The sequence below is a fragment of the Bubalus kerabau genome, chromosome 10 (genome assembly GCF_029407905.1).
Source record: "Bubalus kerabau isolate K-KA32 ecotype Philippines breed swamp buffalo chromosome 10, PCC_UOA_SB_1v2, whole genome shotgun sequence".
Classification (NCBI taxonomy): domain Eukaryota; kingdom Metazoa; phylum Chordata; class Mammalia; order Artiodactyla; family Bovidae; genus Bubalus; species Bubalus kerabau.
In genome coordinates this window covers 75,760,309-75,775,005 of record NC_073633.1, presented here as the reverse complement: position 1 = coordinate 75,775,005, position 14,697 = coordinate 75,760,309, and the positions used below count along the sequence as shown (strand labels likewise).

At 37.2% G+C, this 14,697-nt stretch overlaps 1 protein-coding gene across 14 annotated transcripts in view; it reads right to left on the bottom strand.

Moving 5' to 3' along the window:
• Positions 1-415: 415 nt before the first annotated feature.
• Positions 416-14,697, bottom strand: part of KIAA0586 (KIAA0586 ortholog) — a 130,196-nt gene continuing 115,914 nt past the window's right edge. For 12 of the 14 annotated variants that reach the window (XM_055538206.1, XM_055538193.1, XM_055538192.1 and 9 more), the window contains 2 exons: positions 8,029-8,094; positions 416-754 (listed from right to left, as the gene is read on the bottom strand). In XM_055538206.1, the coding sequence (XP_055394181.1) occupies positions 603-754; positions 8,029-8,094 (218 nt within the window). In that variant the 3' untranslated portion in view covers positions 416-602. The remainder of the gene's footprint in view (positions 755-8,028; positions 8,095-14,697) is intronic. The other 2 variants (XM_055538199.1, XM_055538200.1) reach the window with 1 other exon arrangement.

Genomic DNA, 14,697 nt, shown 5'->3' with positions numbered 1-14,697 from the left:
ACACATACTGGATCACTATGCTGTACACCTGAAAATAACATAATATTATGAGTCAACTATACCTTCATTTTTCTATTCAACTATCATATTCATTTTTTTTAAAACTGAAAAAACCCAACAGATCTCAAAGATAATTCAGTATCAACACACAAACATTTTAAAATTCTTTTTTGTGACACCTAGTATTCTGTTGTACTAACACTTTTTCAATTAATTCCTTATTGAGAGGCATTAGATTGGTACCAATTATTTGCTCTTATACAAAATTTGGGATGAATAACACTGAGCAACTTAATTTCACAACTAAGTACAGATCATTATATCTGTAAATTTTTGGATATCAAAAGTTCTGCCCTTTCCACTACTCCATAGCTGCCTTAGGATTCTAAGAAATAACACAAGACTCACAATGATATCTATTTAAATTCTTTTATTTAAAAATGTTACCCAAATACCCAAATTACGCTTTCCACTTCAATACAAAATTTAAAACTGTTTTTCTGAATATGTTGAAGGACCAAAAGAGCCTGAGAGATGACTACGCCCAAGGAAAATGACCTCAAAACCAGCAGACAAGTATTGTACTGGCTCTCACTTCGCACTCAGAAGGTATCTGCTCCTGAGGAGTCCGCGTCCCCCTGGACAGTGCCAACGCTCAGAGACTGCGAGCAGTCTTCCAGGTTCACTGAGGGTAGTGTCACAGACATCTTGGCAGGTGATGTTTGAGAAGTGAAGAGTGGAACAGCCTTATCACCTGTAAAATGAGAAACTCATTCAGCTAAAGAAGTGTACCTGAGTACTTAACACTAGGGATCAAAAAGAGAATTGCATTTGGGATAAATTCTATTCTCAAGGTGCTCAGATCTTGTCAGAGAGATAAAAATCACTCTTCTTTCCATACCCACTCCCAGACAATTAGAGACAATATTTTACAAGTATATGTTATGATCTGAATGTTTCAGATCAGATGAGATCAGTCTCTCAGTTGTGTCCGACTCTTTGTGACCCCATGAATCGCAGCACGCCAGGCCTCCCTGTCCATCACCAACTCCTGGAGTTCACTGAGACTCAAGTCCATCGAGTCAGTGATGCCATCCAGCCATCTCATCCTCTGTCGTTCCCTTCTCCTCCTGCCCCCAATCCCTCCCAGCATCAGAGTCTTTTCCAATGAGTCAACTCTTCGCATGAGGTGGCCAAAGTACTGGAGTTTCTGAATGTTTATGTCTCCCCAAAATTTATATGTTACAATCCTAATGCCTAGCGTGGTGGTATTAAAAAGTGTGACCTTTGGGAGGTGCTTAGGGCAAGAGACTGGAGCCCTCATATACAAGATTAGTGCCTTTATGAAAGAGGCCCCAGAGAGCTTGCCAGCCCCTTCCACCATGTGAGGACACAGAACGAGGAAGAGGTGCCTTGATCTGGGGACGACCAGCCTCCAGAACTGTGAGAAATAAATTTCTGTTGTCTAAAAGCCACTCAGTCTACAGTATTTTGTTATAAGAGCCTGAATGGACTAAGACAGGATACAAGTGCCCAAAGTCATGTTACAGATGATAAACAGTAGGTAAGACCAAGCAGGGAAGGCAGTTCGAAATGAAGAATTCATTAATATGTTTAAAAAGAAAAAAAAAAAAAAAAGAGTTGACTACATATGTGTATCTATCTGCCGATAGCCTAATTCATTCCTCTAAGTTTAAAAAGTACATTACCTAAGAATATAAAGAATGCCAACTTGGTACTGTTTAAGACCACAAAAACCCTCATTTCAAATTTCATGGACTTACCATATAATCATAATAATAAGCATCTTAAAGGCAAATCATCTTAAATAATCTTACGGATATCTCTGAGTCAACAGTCATTGTAATTGACTTTATAACAGTCTTTAAAATAGTTTCCATAGTAATAAAGCGAAATTTTCCATCAGACTTTTATAGGGACCACAGTTTAAGAAGTCAGTTTTGGAGATTTCAATGATGACTCAATCATAGCTGTCCAAGATGATCAAAATATTTGTAAAAGACAGATTCCTTTCATATTCTGATGTCTAAAAATGATTATTTTAATATTATCATTCCTGTTTGTTACTTACATCAATTTTTTTTTCATAAAAGAGGAAAGGGAAATAAGATTTGGTATCATTATATCAATATCACAAACTAATGCACCAGCATAATCCTCTAAGAAGAAAGCAATTCTTATGTCATTTTAAATAAGTATTTTAAATAGGAAAAGAATTCTTGATATCTGGCTCTGTCAGGATATGATAAAAATTAAAATTAAGAAACAATAAGAACTTAAAAAAAAATCTTCATAGTACATAAGCATTTAAATATTCTGACATTTTACAAAGTCATGATATAGAATACTCAAGTGACCAAGAGTAGTAATCCAAGACCAGAGTTTACCTTGTCAATAAAGTAAAAACCAACACAGGGTACAACTAAGGCTTGAGAACAAAATTAATGGTCAACCTGTAAATTTAAATGCTATCTTTCCTCAATTAAGAAAAAATTTCATTCCTTCCATTACTCACATATCTGTCAAATACTACACTGTTACCAGACATTCTTCTTTTCTCTGTTATCCAATTTCACAAAACTGCTTTACATGTACCTTTATTTTCTACTCTGAGCATTAGATTACCGATTAGATTGTTCAATGATGTAACAACAGCTGTAACTGTTTTTTTTTTTTGGTGGGGGGGACCTTGAAGAAGTTTCCAAGTCTCAAGATCAGATCAGATCAGATCAGTAGCTCAGTTGTGTCCGACTCTTTGCGACCCCATGAATCGCAGCACGCCAGGCCTCCCTGTCCATCACCAACTCCCAGAGTTCACTCAGATTCATGTCCATCGAGTCAGTGATACCATCCAGCCATCTCATCCTCTGTCGTCCCCTTCTCCTCCTGCCCCCAATCCCTCCCAGCATCAGAGTCTTTTCCAATGAGTCAACTCTTAGCATGAGATGGCCAAAGTACTGGAGTTTCAGCTTTAGCATCATTCCTTCCAAAGAAATCCCAGGGCTGATCTCCTTCAGAATGGACTGGTTGGATCTCCTTGCAGTCCAAGGGACTCTCAAAGAGTCTTCTCCAACACCACAGTTTAAAAGCATCAATTCTTCGGCGCTCAGCCTTCTTCACAGTCCAACTCTCACATCCATACATGACCACTGGAAAAACCATAGCCTTGACTAGACGAACCTTTGTTGGCAAAGTAACATCTCTGTTTTTCAATATGCTCTCTAGGTAGGTCATAACTTTCCTTCCAAGGAGTAAGCGTCTTTTAATTTCACGGCTGCAGTCACCATCTGCAGTGATTTTGGAGCCCCCAAAAATAAAGTCTGACACTGTTTCCACTGTTTCCCCATCTATTTCCCATGAAGTGATGGGACCAGATGCCATGATCTTCGTTTTCTGAATGTTGAGCTTTAAGCCAACTTTTTCACTCTCCACTTTCACTCTCCACTTTCACCAAGTCTCAAGGAACATATTAAATTCAATTATTATAAAGTTATGTTAATTCTTGTAATTACTATCTTATATTTATACAGCAATTAAAATTTTGCAAAAATCTTTTCCACATCATCTTATCTCATCCTGATAGTAATTCTGGAAGAAAGACAAGGTAAAGGTAACTGAGGCAGAGAGATATCAGAGTGGGCCTTTCCAGATGCATATGCACACTAACTAAACATCTATAAAAGTCTATTGCATGTGTGGAGCCAAGATGGTGTTAAGAAGATACACAGGTGAGGAAGAAACAGTCCTCATCTTTAAGAAGCTTCAAACCTAGTAGTGGAAGTAAACATATAGAGGAATACTTGGTTTAAGTTAAGTGAAAGCAACAGTTGAGCTAGGACTTAAAAGATGTGGAAGGCAATGAAGGAAATAAAATAAATGATAACAGAAATAAGAGGATAAAGAAAAGTGAATAAAGAGAAAACAGAGGAACACAAAAGGGAAATGTTAGATAAGGAGATCCAAAACTGAAGAGTCACACAAGGTAAGAGATGGTTTTCAAGAAAGAGTCTAGTATAATTCATCTAATTCATACTCATCGCTTTCTGCCTGATACCAAATACATTAATTACCCACATAAAAATCATTATTTTTAAGGTGGTTGAGAGAAATTCCATTTTAGAAGTGGTATGTAATGGTAGGGGCACCTAAAGAGAGGAGCAGTGATAAAGTTTCAAGCACAAATCCCTTTATGATTGGTCAAGGCTAGGACCCAAATGAAGTCTACTGTTCAGTCACCTGAGAATGGTTCCATCCAGACTGTCAGTAAGGCTTTCATGTGGAAAGAAGTGAAAGGGGAAGGGGAGGCGTAAGAACGTGGATTCTGTGACACGGCAGAGCTGGGCACAGCCACTCGTTCACTCAACAACTATCAACTGAGCACCTACTATGTTCCAGAACAGGCACTGTTCTAGACTCTGGAGATTTTGAAGAGAAGAAAAGCTCTAATCTCACTGATATCATATTTCAGATAGGTGTAAAGAGCAAATGACAAACAAATAAGGAAACAAACATACTATGTCAGGCTGTGATGAGTGCTATAGTGGTAAAGAACCCACTCGCCAATGCAGGAGACATAAGAGACCCAGGTGCAATCCCTGGGTGGGAAAGATCCCCTGGAGGAGGAAATGAAAACCCACTCCATTCTTGCCTGGAAATCCCATGGGCAGAAGAGCCGGAGGGCTACAGGCCATGGAACTGCAGAGCTGGACATGACTGAAGCAACTTAGTACAAGAGGAAGAATGAGTACTGAGGGGCTTTGAGAAAGTTACACATAATTTTCAAAACCCTTGTTTCTTTACCTACATAATATAGGTTAGAGTACCTACCTCCAAGGGTTTGCTGCTGCCAAGTGGCATCAGTCGTGTCCGACTCTGTGTGACCCCATAGACGGCAGCCCACCAGGCTTCCCCGTCCTTGGGATTCTCCAGGCAAGAACACTGGAGTGGGTTGCCATTTCCTTCTCCAATACCTCCAAGGGTTTAGTGAGGATTAAATGGGATAATGTATATAAAGTGTTTTGAATAGTGCTGGCACACAAAAAGCACTTAACGCAGATTAGCACTTGCTTTTAAGAAACTGGAAAGAAACTATCCTAAGGTTTGGCTGCAAAAGGTAGGTCAACTTATGAGAGAGGGATAAGAATGTGTCACTGAAATACACTAAGGAAAAAAACCCACAGTTCCAGAGGGCCTCCAAATAATTATGCTAATTTTAACTCTAGTAATTGTGTTTTTAATCAATGAATCAAATAAAATGTATCATCTTATCTAAAGGGTTTGTTAATGTACATTTTGGAAAGATTTTTTGAAGTGCTCATTTATACAAGCAAAATCAGAGTTTTAGAACTTTAAAAGTGAACTTTTTAGGCTGGAAACATTTTTTAAAAAGCATCACTGTTAACAGGCAAAAAGTATAACATTCATATCCAGTTATGGTCCTCACAGAGTTTAATTTTTTTAAGAAAAGACATAATATCTTAATAAATCATCATTAAAGCAAACATAAAATTTCTACCTCTATTAATGTAGTTTGATGGTTTCAAAGCTTGACTTTTTAAATTTCCACAGTCATATCATTACTCTATGATGTAATTGTTTCAACAGCTGTTTTCAGATTTGTTTTAAAAAAAGGAAAACTATTCCCTGATTCCATGGGTAGGCAGTACGTCATCTAACCTGGCATGCATTTAAGCTGGAGGTGTCATTGAGCGGGACCATGTATTTGAAGCGTCCTAAGACAGGCTTTAATATACTTTCTAGACATTTGAAATTCATTTTTTTGCTTTAAAAGTATTTAAAATTCATAAAGAAACTCTGTTTTCTGTTACCTTCTTATAAGACTAACAAACAGAAAATCTAAAACTAATTTATTCTAATAAAGCAATAATGCAAGATTTTTAATGTCCATTTAAGAATCTGCCTATATATTGTACATGTATTGTTTTTTAAAAATACATATATATATAACTTTCTAAAAGTTTTTTAGGTTTAGATAATCCATTTCATCAGTAGGTTTTAGATTCTGACTCTAATCTTCAAACAGCCGGTAACCCATTATTATGTCTCTGTTATTTGCAAACTGAGAGGAATCCAAACAAAGCGTTCTCTCCTAAAACAACATGAGACAAGTAGAGAAAAGAAGAAAAAAATTCCTCAGTAACTTCACAGAAAAATGCAGCACCGGATACTCCTTACTTGGATTCAGTAACTGCATGTGGCATAAGCCACATAAATAAAGTTATGGGATTCTTCTATGAGTAGATGAATAGATAGTACAGTGACTTTAAATTGTTTGGATTTGGGTATTTCTTTGTGCATATAAGGATGGGTTTCTTATAAACTCATTTAAAAATAAAATGAAAAAGGTAACAAAAACTGTAATAATCTTTAACCTAAGTACATGAAGGATCTTAACCTAAGTCTAAGGATGGGTGATCATGGATCTATGAATACCCTGAAATCATATGCAAATTACTTTCATAGGAAATCCTTTCATATTTATATGTATTCACATAAATACAGTCTGGAAGGGAGTCAGGCAGTCATAGCTATCAGTGTCTCTCAGGGGTCTGCAGACCTTAAACACTTAGGAACATGTGCAGATGAAGCACATTCTCTGGGTTGTTTTTCCAGCCACGGTGGTGAAATACATGGGCTCCTCTCCTGTACACTGTTGATGCCTTAGTCTCGGGATGGCAACTCCACTGCAGCACTTAGGAAATTGCATTGCAATTATTTACATGTCTATAACTTCCTTTGGACAATATATTCTTTAAAAGCATGGACTGTGATTCATATTATTATTATTTGTTTGTAGGTCTATTGCTCCTATTAAATGTACCCTACGAGCAAACCAACTTTGTCTTGTTTACCTCTGCAAAGTTGCAGCATAATGCTAGTACATGCTGGGCCTTAAAATGATTGCTGGACCAAGCTGATTTGTTTCTGCCTAGACAGTCTGTGGTTCCTCATGGCTAACAGCTTGCTTAGATTCATGCTGACCAGATCTTTGTCTTTAAGATTAGCCCTGAGTTCCAGCAACACAGTTGCTTCCCAGCTGTCTATGAAAATGTTACAGTATTTCAGCTGTGCTTTATTGAGTTCTTGAAGCATTTTTCCTGTCCACTCTGGGCTCATCTACTCTTGCTTAAATTCCTTGCTTAAGCAGCTGCTAAACTATCCTGCTGTATTCAATTCTCCTCACATACTTAACCCAGCCCTGCAGATTTTGCAATCATAGCTTCTGTGCTTGAGAACAAATACTACAAGTTTTGATGAAGATGATATCTGGTCATTTGATGTTAAGTACATGGTATGAAAATTTAGATTTGCCTCTGCTTCACAGAATTAGTCACTATTAAACATTTCTTTCCTTACTTTCAAGTTTAAAAGTGATTTAAAATGTTTTATAGTCTCATCCCAAAATGTGTTTTAGACATATAAATCCTATTACATTTTTTAAGTTTACTATTGCTTCTGTTTTTTAAATGAGTTGACAAATGCTTATTTTTAAATTTTAATTTAAGATAAAAATACAGCAGTTCCTATAGAAAGAATAAATGTATCGGCACCTGTGAAAACAACTCCAAATCTTTTTTTCTCCAAAAGCAATAGCTAATGTGAAAGATTTGTTTCTTCTTATGCCAGGTTCCAGCTGCTTCACTTTGTTTAAAACTGACTTCAAAGTTTAAACAGTGTCCTGTCCCAACAAATAACCTCCCCCAGATGGAATTATCTGGAGTACTAGCCTCGGTGCTCTGAATACCACACCTGCAGCCTTTTAATTCAACATTTTATAAACTTTCATAGAGGAAATGATAGATTTTTTGGTCCCCTAACTTTTGGAGAGTTGAGTTTAGTGTATGAAGGGAATTTTATACTTGGGATGAATTTGGAGATATTTAGAAGAATAAAAAATTGGAATTATTGTTTCTACTGTGTTGATTATTATGAGAGAAAGAAGGAAATGAAAAAAAAAATTGAAACGTTTAAAGTAAAAAATCTTACCTGTAAATAAAGATGTGAGGTATAGACTGGGCTCAATTTGTGTCTGATCCGTATCACCTGGTGAAGCTACAGTTAAAAAATTTTTTTCATAAGAAAATCAGTGAAGCATAATCATGGTTTCTTCCACTTAAAAACAAACAAACAAACAAACCCACAAACCAAATGCACTTCCACAGTTAGTTTCATAAAACCAGGCAAACAGAAGCCTGACCTCGTGGCCTTAATGTAAAAAACGAAATTAAACAGCTGAATTTTAATGACTTTCAATAGGATAATACTTTACCTAATAGATTATTATCTTTATGCATCAAAAATTAGGGAAAAGGATCATGAGAGAATGTGCATTATTATTTGTATTAAATAAGAGAAGCTCATGGGCCATTTCTTCCAAAGCTAAAAGTTTTCACAGATTCGCTTACTTAAGGATTTAATCAGTATAAATGACGTTTATCCACCTCACTAGAACTGACTCATATTTGTTCCTTTTTACAGCTGAGTAATATTCCATTGTATATATATACCGTAACTTCCTTATCCATTCATCTGTCAACAGACATCTATGCTGCCTCCATGCCCTGGCTATTTTACATAGCGTTGTAGTGAAGACTGGGTACACGTGTCTTTTCCAATGATGATTCTTCCGAGGTATATGCCCAGTAGTGGGATTGCTGGGTTATATGGCAGTTTTATTCTTAGTTTTTTAAGGAATCTCCATACTGTTCTCCATAGTAGCTATATTAATTTACATACCCACTAACAGGGCAAGATGGGTCCCCAGAGAGGTGGATGAACCTAGAGCCTGTTATACAGAGTGAGGTAAGTCAGAAAAAGAAAAGCAAATACTGTATATTAAAGCATATATATGGAATCAAAAAAATGGTACTGATGAACCTATTTGCAGGACAGGAATAGAAACACAGACATACAGAACAGAGTTGTGGACACAGTGTGGGGAGAGAGTGGGACAAATTTAGAGAGTAGCACTGAAACATATACATAACCATATGTAAAATAGATAGATAGCAGGAAGTTGCTTTTTAACACAGGGAGCTCAACCCGGTACTCTGGGATGCAGTGAGGAGGGAGAGGGAGTAGCGCTTACTATGATGTTACTATTAGATACTATCTACGTTCACTTTTCCTCTGCCTTTAAGTTTCTGAGCGAGGGGACAAAACTTACTGCTAGGCGTTTTTCAGATTCTGTAATTCAGAGTCTATAGAATCTGGTATACAAACACAGAAACAAAGGTATCAATACTAGCTCAGAGATCCCTTCCACTGAAGAACCACTTGTTTGTAGCAAGTAAATTAAGAGGCAGTTTTCTCTGAAGTGGTTGCCTGAAAGCCCAGAATTCAAACTTACCTATTGTGTTATAGTAAGAAATAAGCAACACCATCCCCTTTCAGACTAAACAAAACAGGGTGGAAGCTAAGAAAAAGAACCTACTTTTTTTCTGTTCCTACTACACTGGTATGTAAGATAAAAAAATTTTGGCAAGTAAATAATAACCAGACACTCTTACTAGAGAGACAGCTGAAAGCTTGTGGCTAAGAGCACAGATTCAGAGACCAAGCTACCTGAATGCAAATCATAGTCCCGACTTGTGTGAGGTCTGGGAGAAACGCCACACTGTGAAGTATCACCACTTGGTGCTTCCATCTCCTCTTCTAGCTCACAGATTTCTCATGATCATGAACAAGAATGATATATGTAAATTAAATAACCTAGAGCAGTGCCCACAGAGGCACTCAGCAAATGGTTGTTTTATTATTATTTAGCCTATGATTATTTTCTAACTTTTTCCAATTGACAAAAGAATTGCTCTCATTAAAGCAATCTTTCCAAAACATATTTTGACAGGGAGATTTTTTGTTAAGAAAAAGAAAAAAAAATACTGATCACATATTAGAGCAGTAGAGCTGTAAGGGAGCTCAGAGATTATCTTATTTTTACTAATAAGGAAATCACAATTCAGAAAGGTTCACTGACAAAGAAATCAACGTCACAAGTTAGCTGTGGAACTACAACTCGTAAGAAAAGGTTCTTTCCCCACCACCCAACATTTTCATATTCTTCTACTAGGATGTATCTTGGTAGATATTGAGCTATTGAGACCTGTAAGAATAATCAGAAATTATCTGTTCTACTTTTTTAAAAAAAGTTATGAAGGAAGGAAATATATAGTATGTTCAAGAGCACAGCCGTTGATTTCGGAATTGGACGTGGTTTGACTCCCAGCTCTATCATTTATTAACTGTGTAACCTTGGGCAAAATATGGAACTTCTTTGAGCCTCAGGTTCGTCAAATGTGAAATAAGACTACTATTAACATTACCTACTTAACTGGATTGATTAAAGATCTTAGCAGAGTACATGACATAAAGGAAGTACACATAAATGTAGCTATTACCTATTTTCATTGTTACTATAACCATAAACAAAATTCTCCTTTACCCAAACTAGGAGAGAACACTTCTACAATGATTTCTAATGGGGAAAAAAAGACCACTCTGTCAATACCAGAGTTAACTACTGTCACTTTTTCCTATACCAAGTAGCTGCCTCATAATTCTCACTTGCTGGCGAAAGGGTTTACTGGGAGTTCGTATACTGCACTCTGTATGTGACAATGAAGGGAGCAAACACAACCCACACCATGGCAAACAGGATTTGAAAGCTGTTTATCAAGTTTGTTAGTTCTTACACTTCCTCACCCTGCTGTTCAAAACTGAAGAAACATAATATTCATTGGTATTCAAGTAAAAGAAAGAAGAGAAAATTTCTAAATATTTCATCTATAAATTTCTATTAACATTTCTATGGAAATTCCGAGTGGGTAGTATTGACTAAAAATTGAGTCATAAATTACCTGTGAATGCAATTTATCCTTTTAGCTTCACCACAAAACGCAAATGTGTTAACTTTATTTAAATGTTTAAAACTACCACGGAATAAAAACAAATGATCTTAGATCTAAAAATAGAATTGAAGGCTGGCAAAGTAGGGATACTCCTGAAAAAGCTTTAAATGAGGGCACACTGAGGGCATGGGGATTGTGCCACCTGTACACTATACTTCTTCCAAACATTCACTGTATTTCAGCACTTTAAATGGTCTTTCAAAATCTTGTAGCTATATGGTGTCAACATGAAAGCAAGTCATCGTATTTCAAAAAGTGGTCCTTTTAAAAGGATACAAACCTAGGCTTTATGTTTTACTCCTGTATTATAAAAATTTTATTTTTGGTTGAAAATTTATCTTCCACTCTGTAATACTACCTTTAGTAAGACCCACTAATATAGCAATACTTAAACCTGTAGGTCGTTATGTTACTGTTTTAAACAAATTCTTTATGTATTTAAGAAAACCATGCAGTACTATAGGACTGTTAACTGCAAAACAAGGATATAAAGATGACGGCCTCCAAAACAGGAATTTTTTTAACCCACAAAACAAAGAGTTTTTAAATGAGTGACACCCAGAATTTGAAACCAAATCTAACAAGCAGAAATCTAAAATTAGTAACAATCGGAATAGCTGGAACTTTTATACTAGCGTGCTCACTGAAGGAAAAAAAGGGGGCTATTAGGAATATTATTAAATATAGAAGTTAATACTTTTCAAACAAATATGTTACTCATTGGCTGCATCTCTAATAGGTATACAACTCTTGCCAATAATAGCATTTTCAGAAATAGTATCTTGGCAGCATAAAAGCTTATATTCAACTGACAGGAAGCTGATTGCTAATTCAGAAAATAGATGACCCACCTATTCTGAATGCAGACTATGATTTATTTGAATAACGTACACTTAGTTATTAAGGCTCATTAAAAACTATTTAAGTGCTTACTGAGCAGTGTAATGACAAAGAGAGTTCCTGCCTTTTAGTGGCAGGAATGTCTACAGGGACATTCCAGCATTAAAATCTGGTTGCAAACAGAGAGACTCGATGTTTTAGTAGACAACTTTATCTATAAGACACTTCCTGCTGGTTGAACAGCCTGTGACTCAGCTACTAAAACAAATTCCTCTCAGATAATTCTTTATAAAAGCATGCCATAATGGTTTGAAAACTAAAGGAATCTTAAAAATTACAATAGGTTTGCCCCATGAAAGAAGCCATACATTCAGTGTGATTTCATTTTTTTTAAGTACAAAGCCAAGAGAACTAATCTATGCTGCTAGAAGTCAGAACAAAAAGAGTCAGAATGGTGGTTATCTTTCTGGGGGTGGAAGCTGTGTCTGAAAGGGAACGTGAAGGGGCTTTGGAGATGCTGGCAATATTGTTTCTTGAGTGTGATCAGTTTCTGAAAGTTCCTTCAGCTGTACAGCTATGGGTACTTTTCAGTATGTATATTATACTTTCATAAAAGGTTGAAGTCGAAAAAAATTCAACAGGTTCATTTCATCAATTAAAAGGTTTAGTTCAGTTCAGTTCAGTCTCTCAGTCATGTCCGACTCTGAGACCCCATGAACCACAGCAGGCCAGGCTTCCCTGTCCATCACCAACTTTCAGAGTTTACCCAAACTCATGTCCATTGAGTCGGTGATGGCATCCAACCATCTCATCCTCTGTCGTCCCCTTCTCCTCCTGCCTCCAATCTATCCTATCATCAGGGTCTTTTCAAATGAGTCAGCTCTCCGCATCAGGTGGCCAAAATATTGGAGTTTCAGCTTCAACATCAGTCTTTCCAATGAACACCCAGGACCGATCTCCTCTAGGATGGACTGGTTGGATCTCCTTGCAGTCCAAGGGACTCTCAAGAGCCTTCTCCAACACCACAGTTCAAAAGCATCAATTCTTCGGTACTCAGCTATCTTTATAGTCCAACTCTCACATCCATACATGACCACTGGAAAAACCATAGCCTTGACTAGATAGACCTTTGTTGACAAAGTAATGTCTCTGCTTTTTAATATGCTGTCTAGGTTGGTCATAACTTTCCTTCCAAGGAGTAAGCATCTTTTAATTTCATGGCTGCAATCACCATCTGCAGTGATTTTGGAGCCCAGAAAAATAAAGTCAGCTACTGTTTCCACTGTTGGCCCATCTATTTGCCATGAAGTGATGGGACCGGATGCCATGATCTTCGTTTTCTGAATGTTGAGCTTGAAGCCAACTTCTTCACTCTCCACTTTCACTTTCCTCAAGAGGCTCTTTAGTTCTTCTTCACTTTCTGCCATAAGGTTAGTTTCATCTTATTGTGTTAGACTGTTTTCCAATGAATGAAACACCACGTAACTGACTGTACCAGCCAGCCCTTCACATCAAGTTAGCATCGGCAGCGGGCCACACTGCTGACTGCAAAGACAAATTCCTATTTCTTTTCTTAAAATTTTGAAACAACTGTGAGCTGAAATTACTCAGAAAGTGAAAAAAAGGGAAAGTTGCTTAGTGGTATCTGACTCTGCAACCCCATGGACTGTAGCTCACCAGGCTCCTGCGTCCATGGAATTCTCCAGGCAAGAATACTGAAGTGGGCTGCCGTTTTATTCAGAAGCAGAAGGTAAGTAGGTAAGTTCCGGTTGTTGTTGTTGTTCTCGATTGACTCTCACAAGTCTAGTTTGACTTACTACTTAGGATACCTGATGCTACAACAATAAGCCGTTCAATTTAATTGAAAGCTCAAACTAATCTCATTTTAACTAATCTTGAAAGCGTTTCTAAAATATCAATACATTTTATAAAAGCCATTTATTTACTTATTTTGACTACCAAAAAAAGTTTGCTCTTTCAGCTTACATCTATAAAGCAATGACATCATAATGACATTTAAACTCAACTATAACTCTTAATCAATAGTAACTCCTATAACTTTAATCACGCCAAGGCCACAGATTGTTTAGAAGGTCACTATTATCACATCCTTATAAACAACATTTGATAGCAAACAAAGCTGAAAGCAAAGCAGGTCCCTAATATTTACCTAACAGTTTGAATCTGAGTGTTTTTATAATTTGCACACAGAAAACTCATTTTCTGAGATGGAAATTCTTTCTAATGAAAACTCCTCTCAAACTATGGCCTGTGACTATCACTAAAAATACAGTGTATTATTTGTATAAAATCCTTTACAGTGGATTTTGCCGTATCTAGTCACACCTAACTAAATTTGGAAACAAAAATTAAACGTGACACAGTGACCAGTTCACTTCCCCAAGGCCAGACCTGGCAACTTGAAAAAAAGAGTGAAAGAATGAAAAATGAGCTTTCAAATACAGGAAGCCACTAGAAAATAAGAACACCACCATTTCATATCCTAAAATTAGAGCTTTAAAGATTTCTGTTGACTAGTAAGTTTCAGGGTTGGGGGGAAGGGAGGCAAGGGGGATTTCTGCTCCCTGTACACACGACACCAGTGGGAATAAGGGCCAGTCCAAGTTCTATGTTAGCATTGCTCTGGGTAATAGCTCCAAGCTGTGAGGCGCAGCTGTATGGGCCCTGCCAGCAAGGCCATGGCAGCAGAGCTTTGAGAGCGTGGGGCCCTGAAGTGTCAGGATATAGAGAAGACAGCAGTTGCTGGCTGTGAAAACAGTCTGATACAAACCAGATGGGAACTTACTAGACGGGCAGCACAAAGGGAAACAATTGGTTCATTCAACAAAGTCAGGCCCCTGCCCCAGAGAATTCAGAGAAGACAATAACAGTCACCCAGAGTTGATGC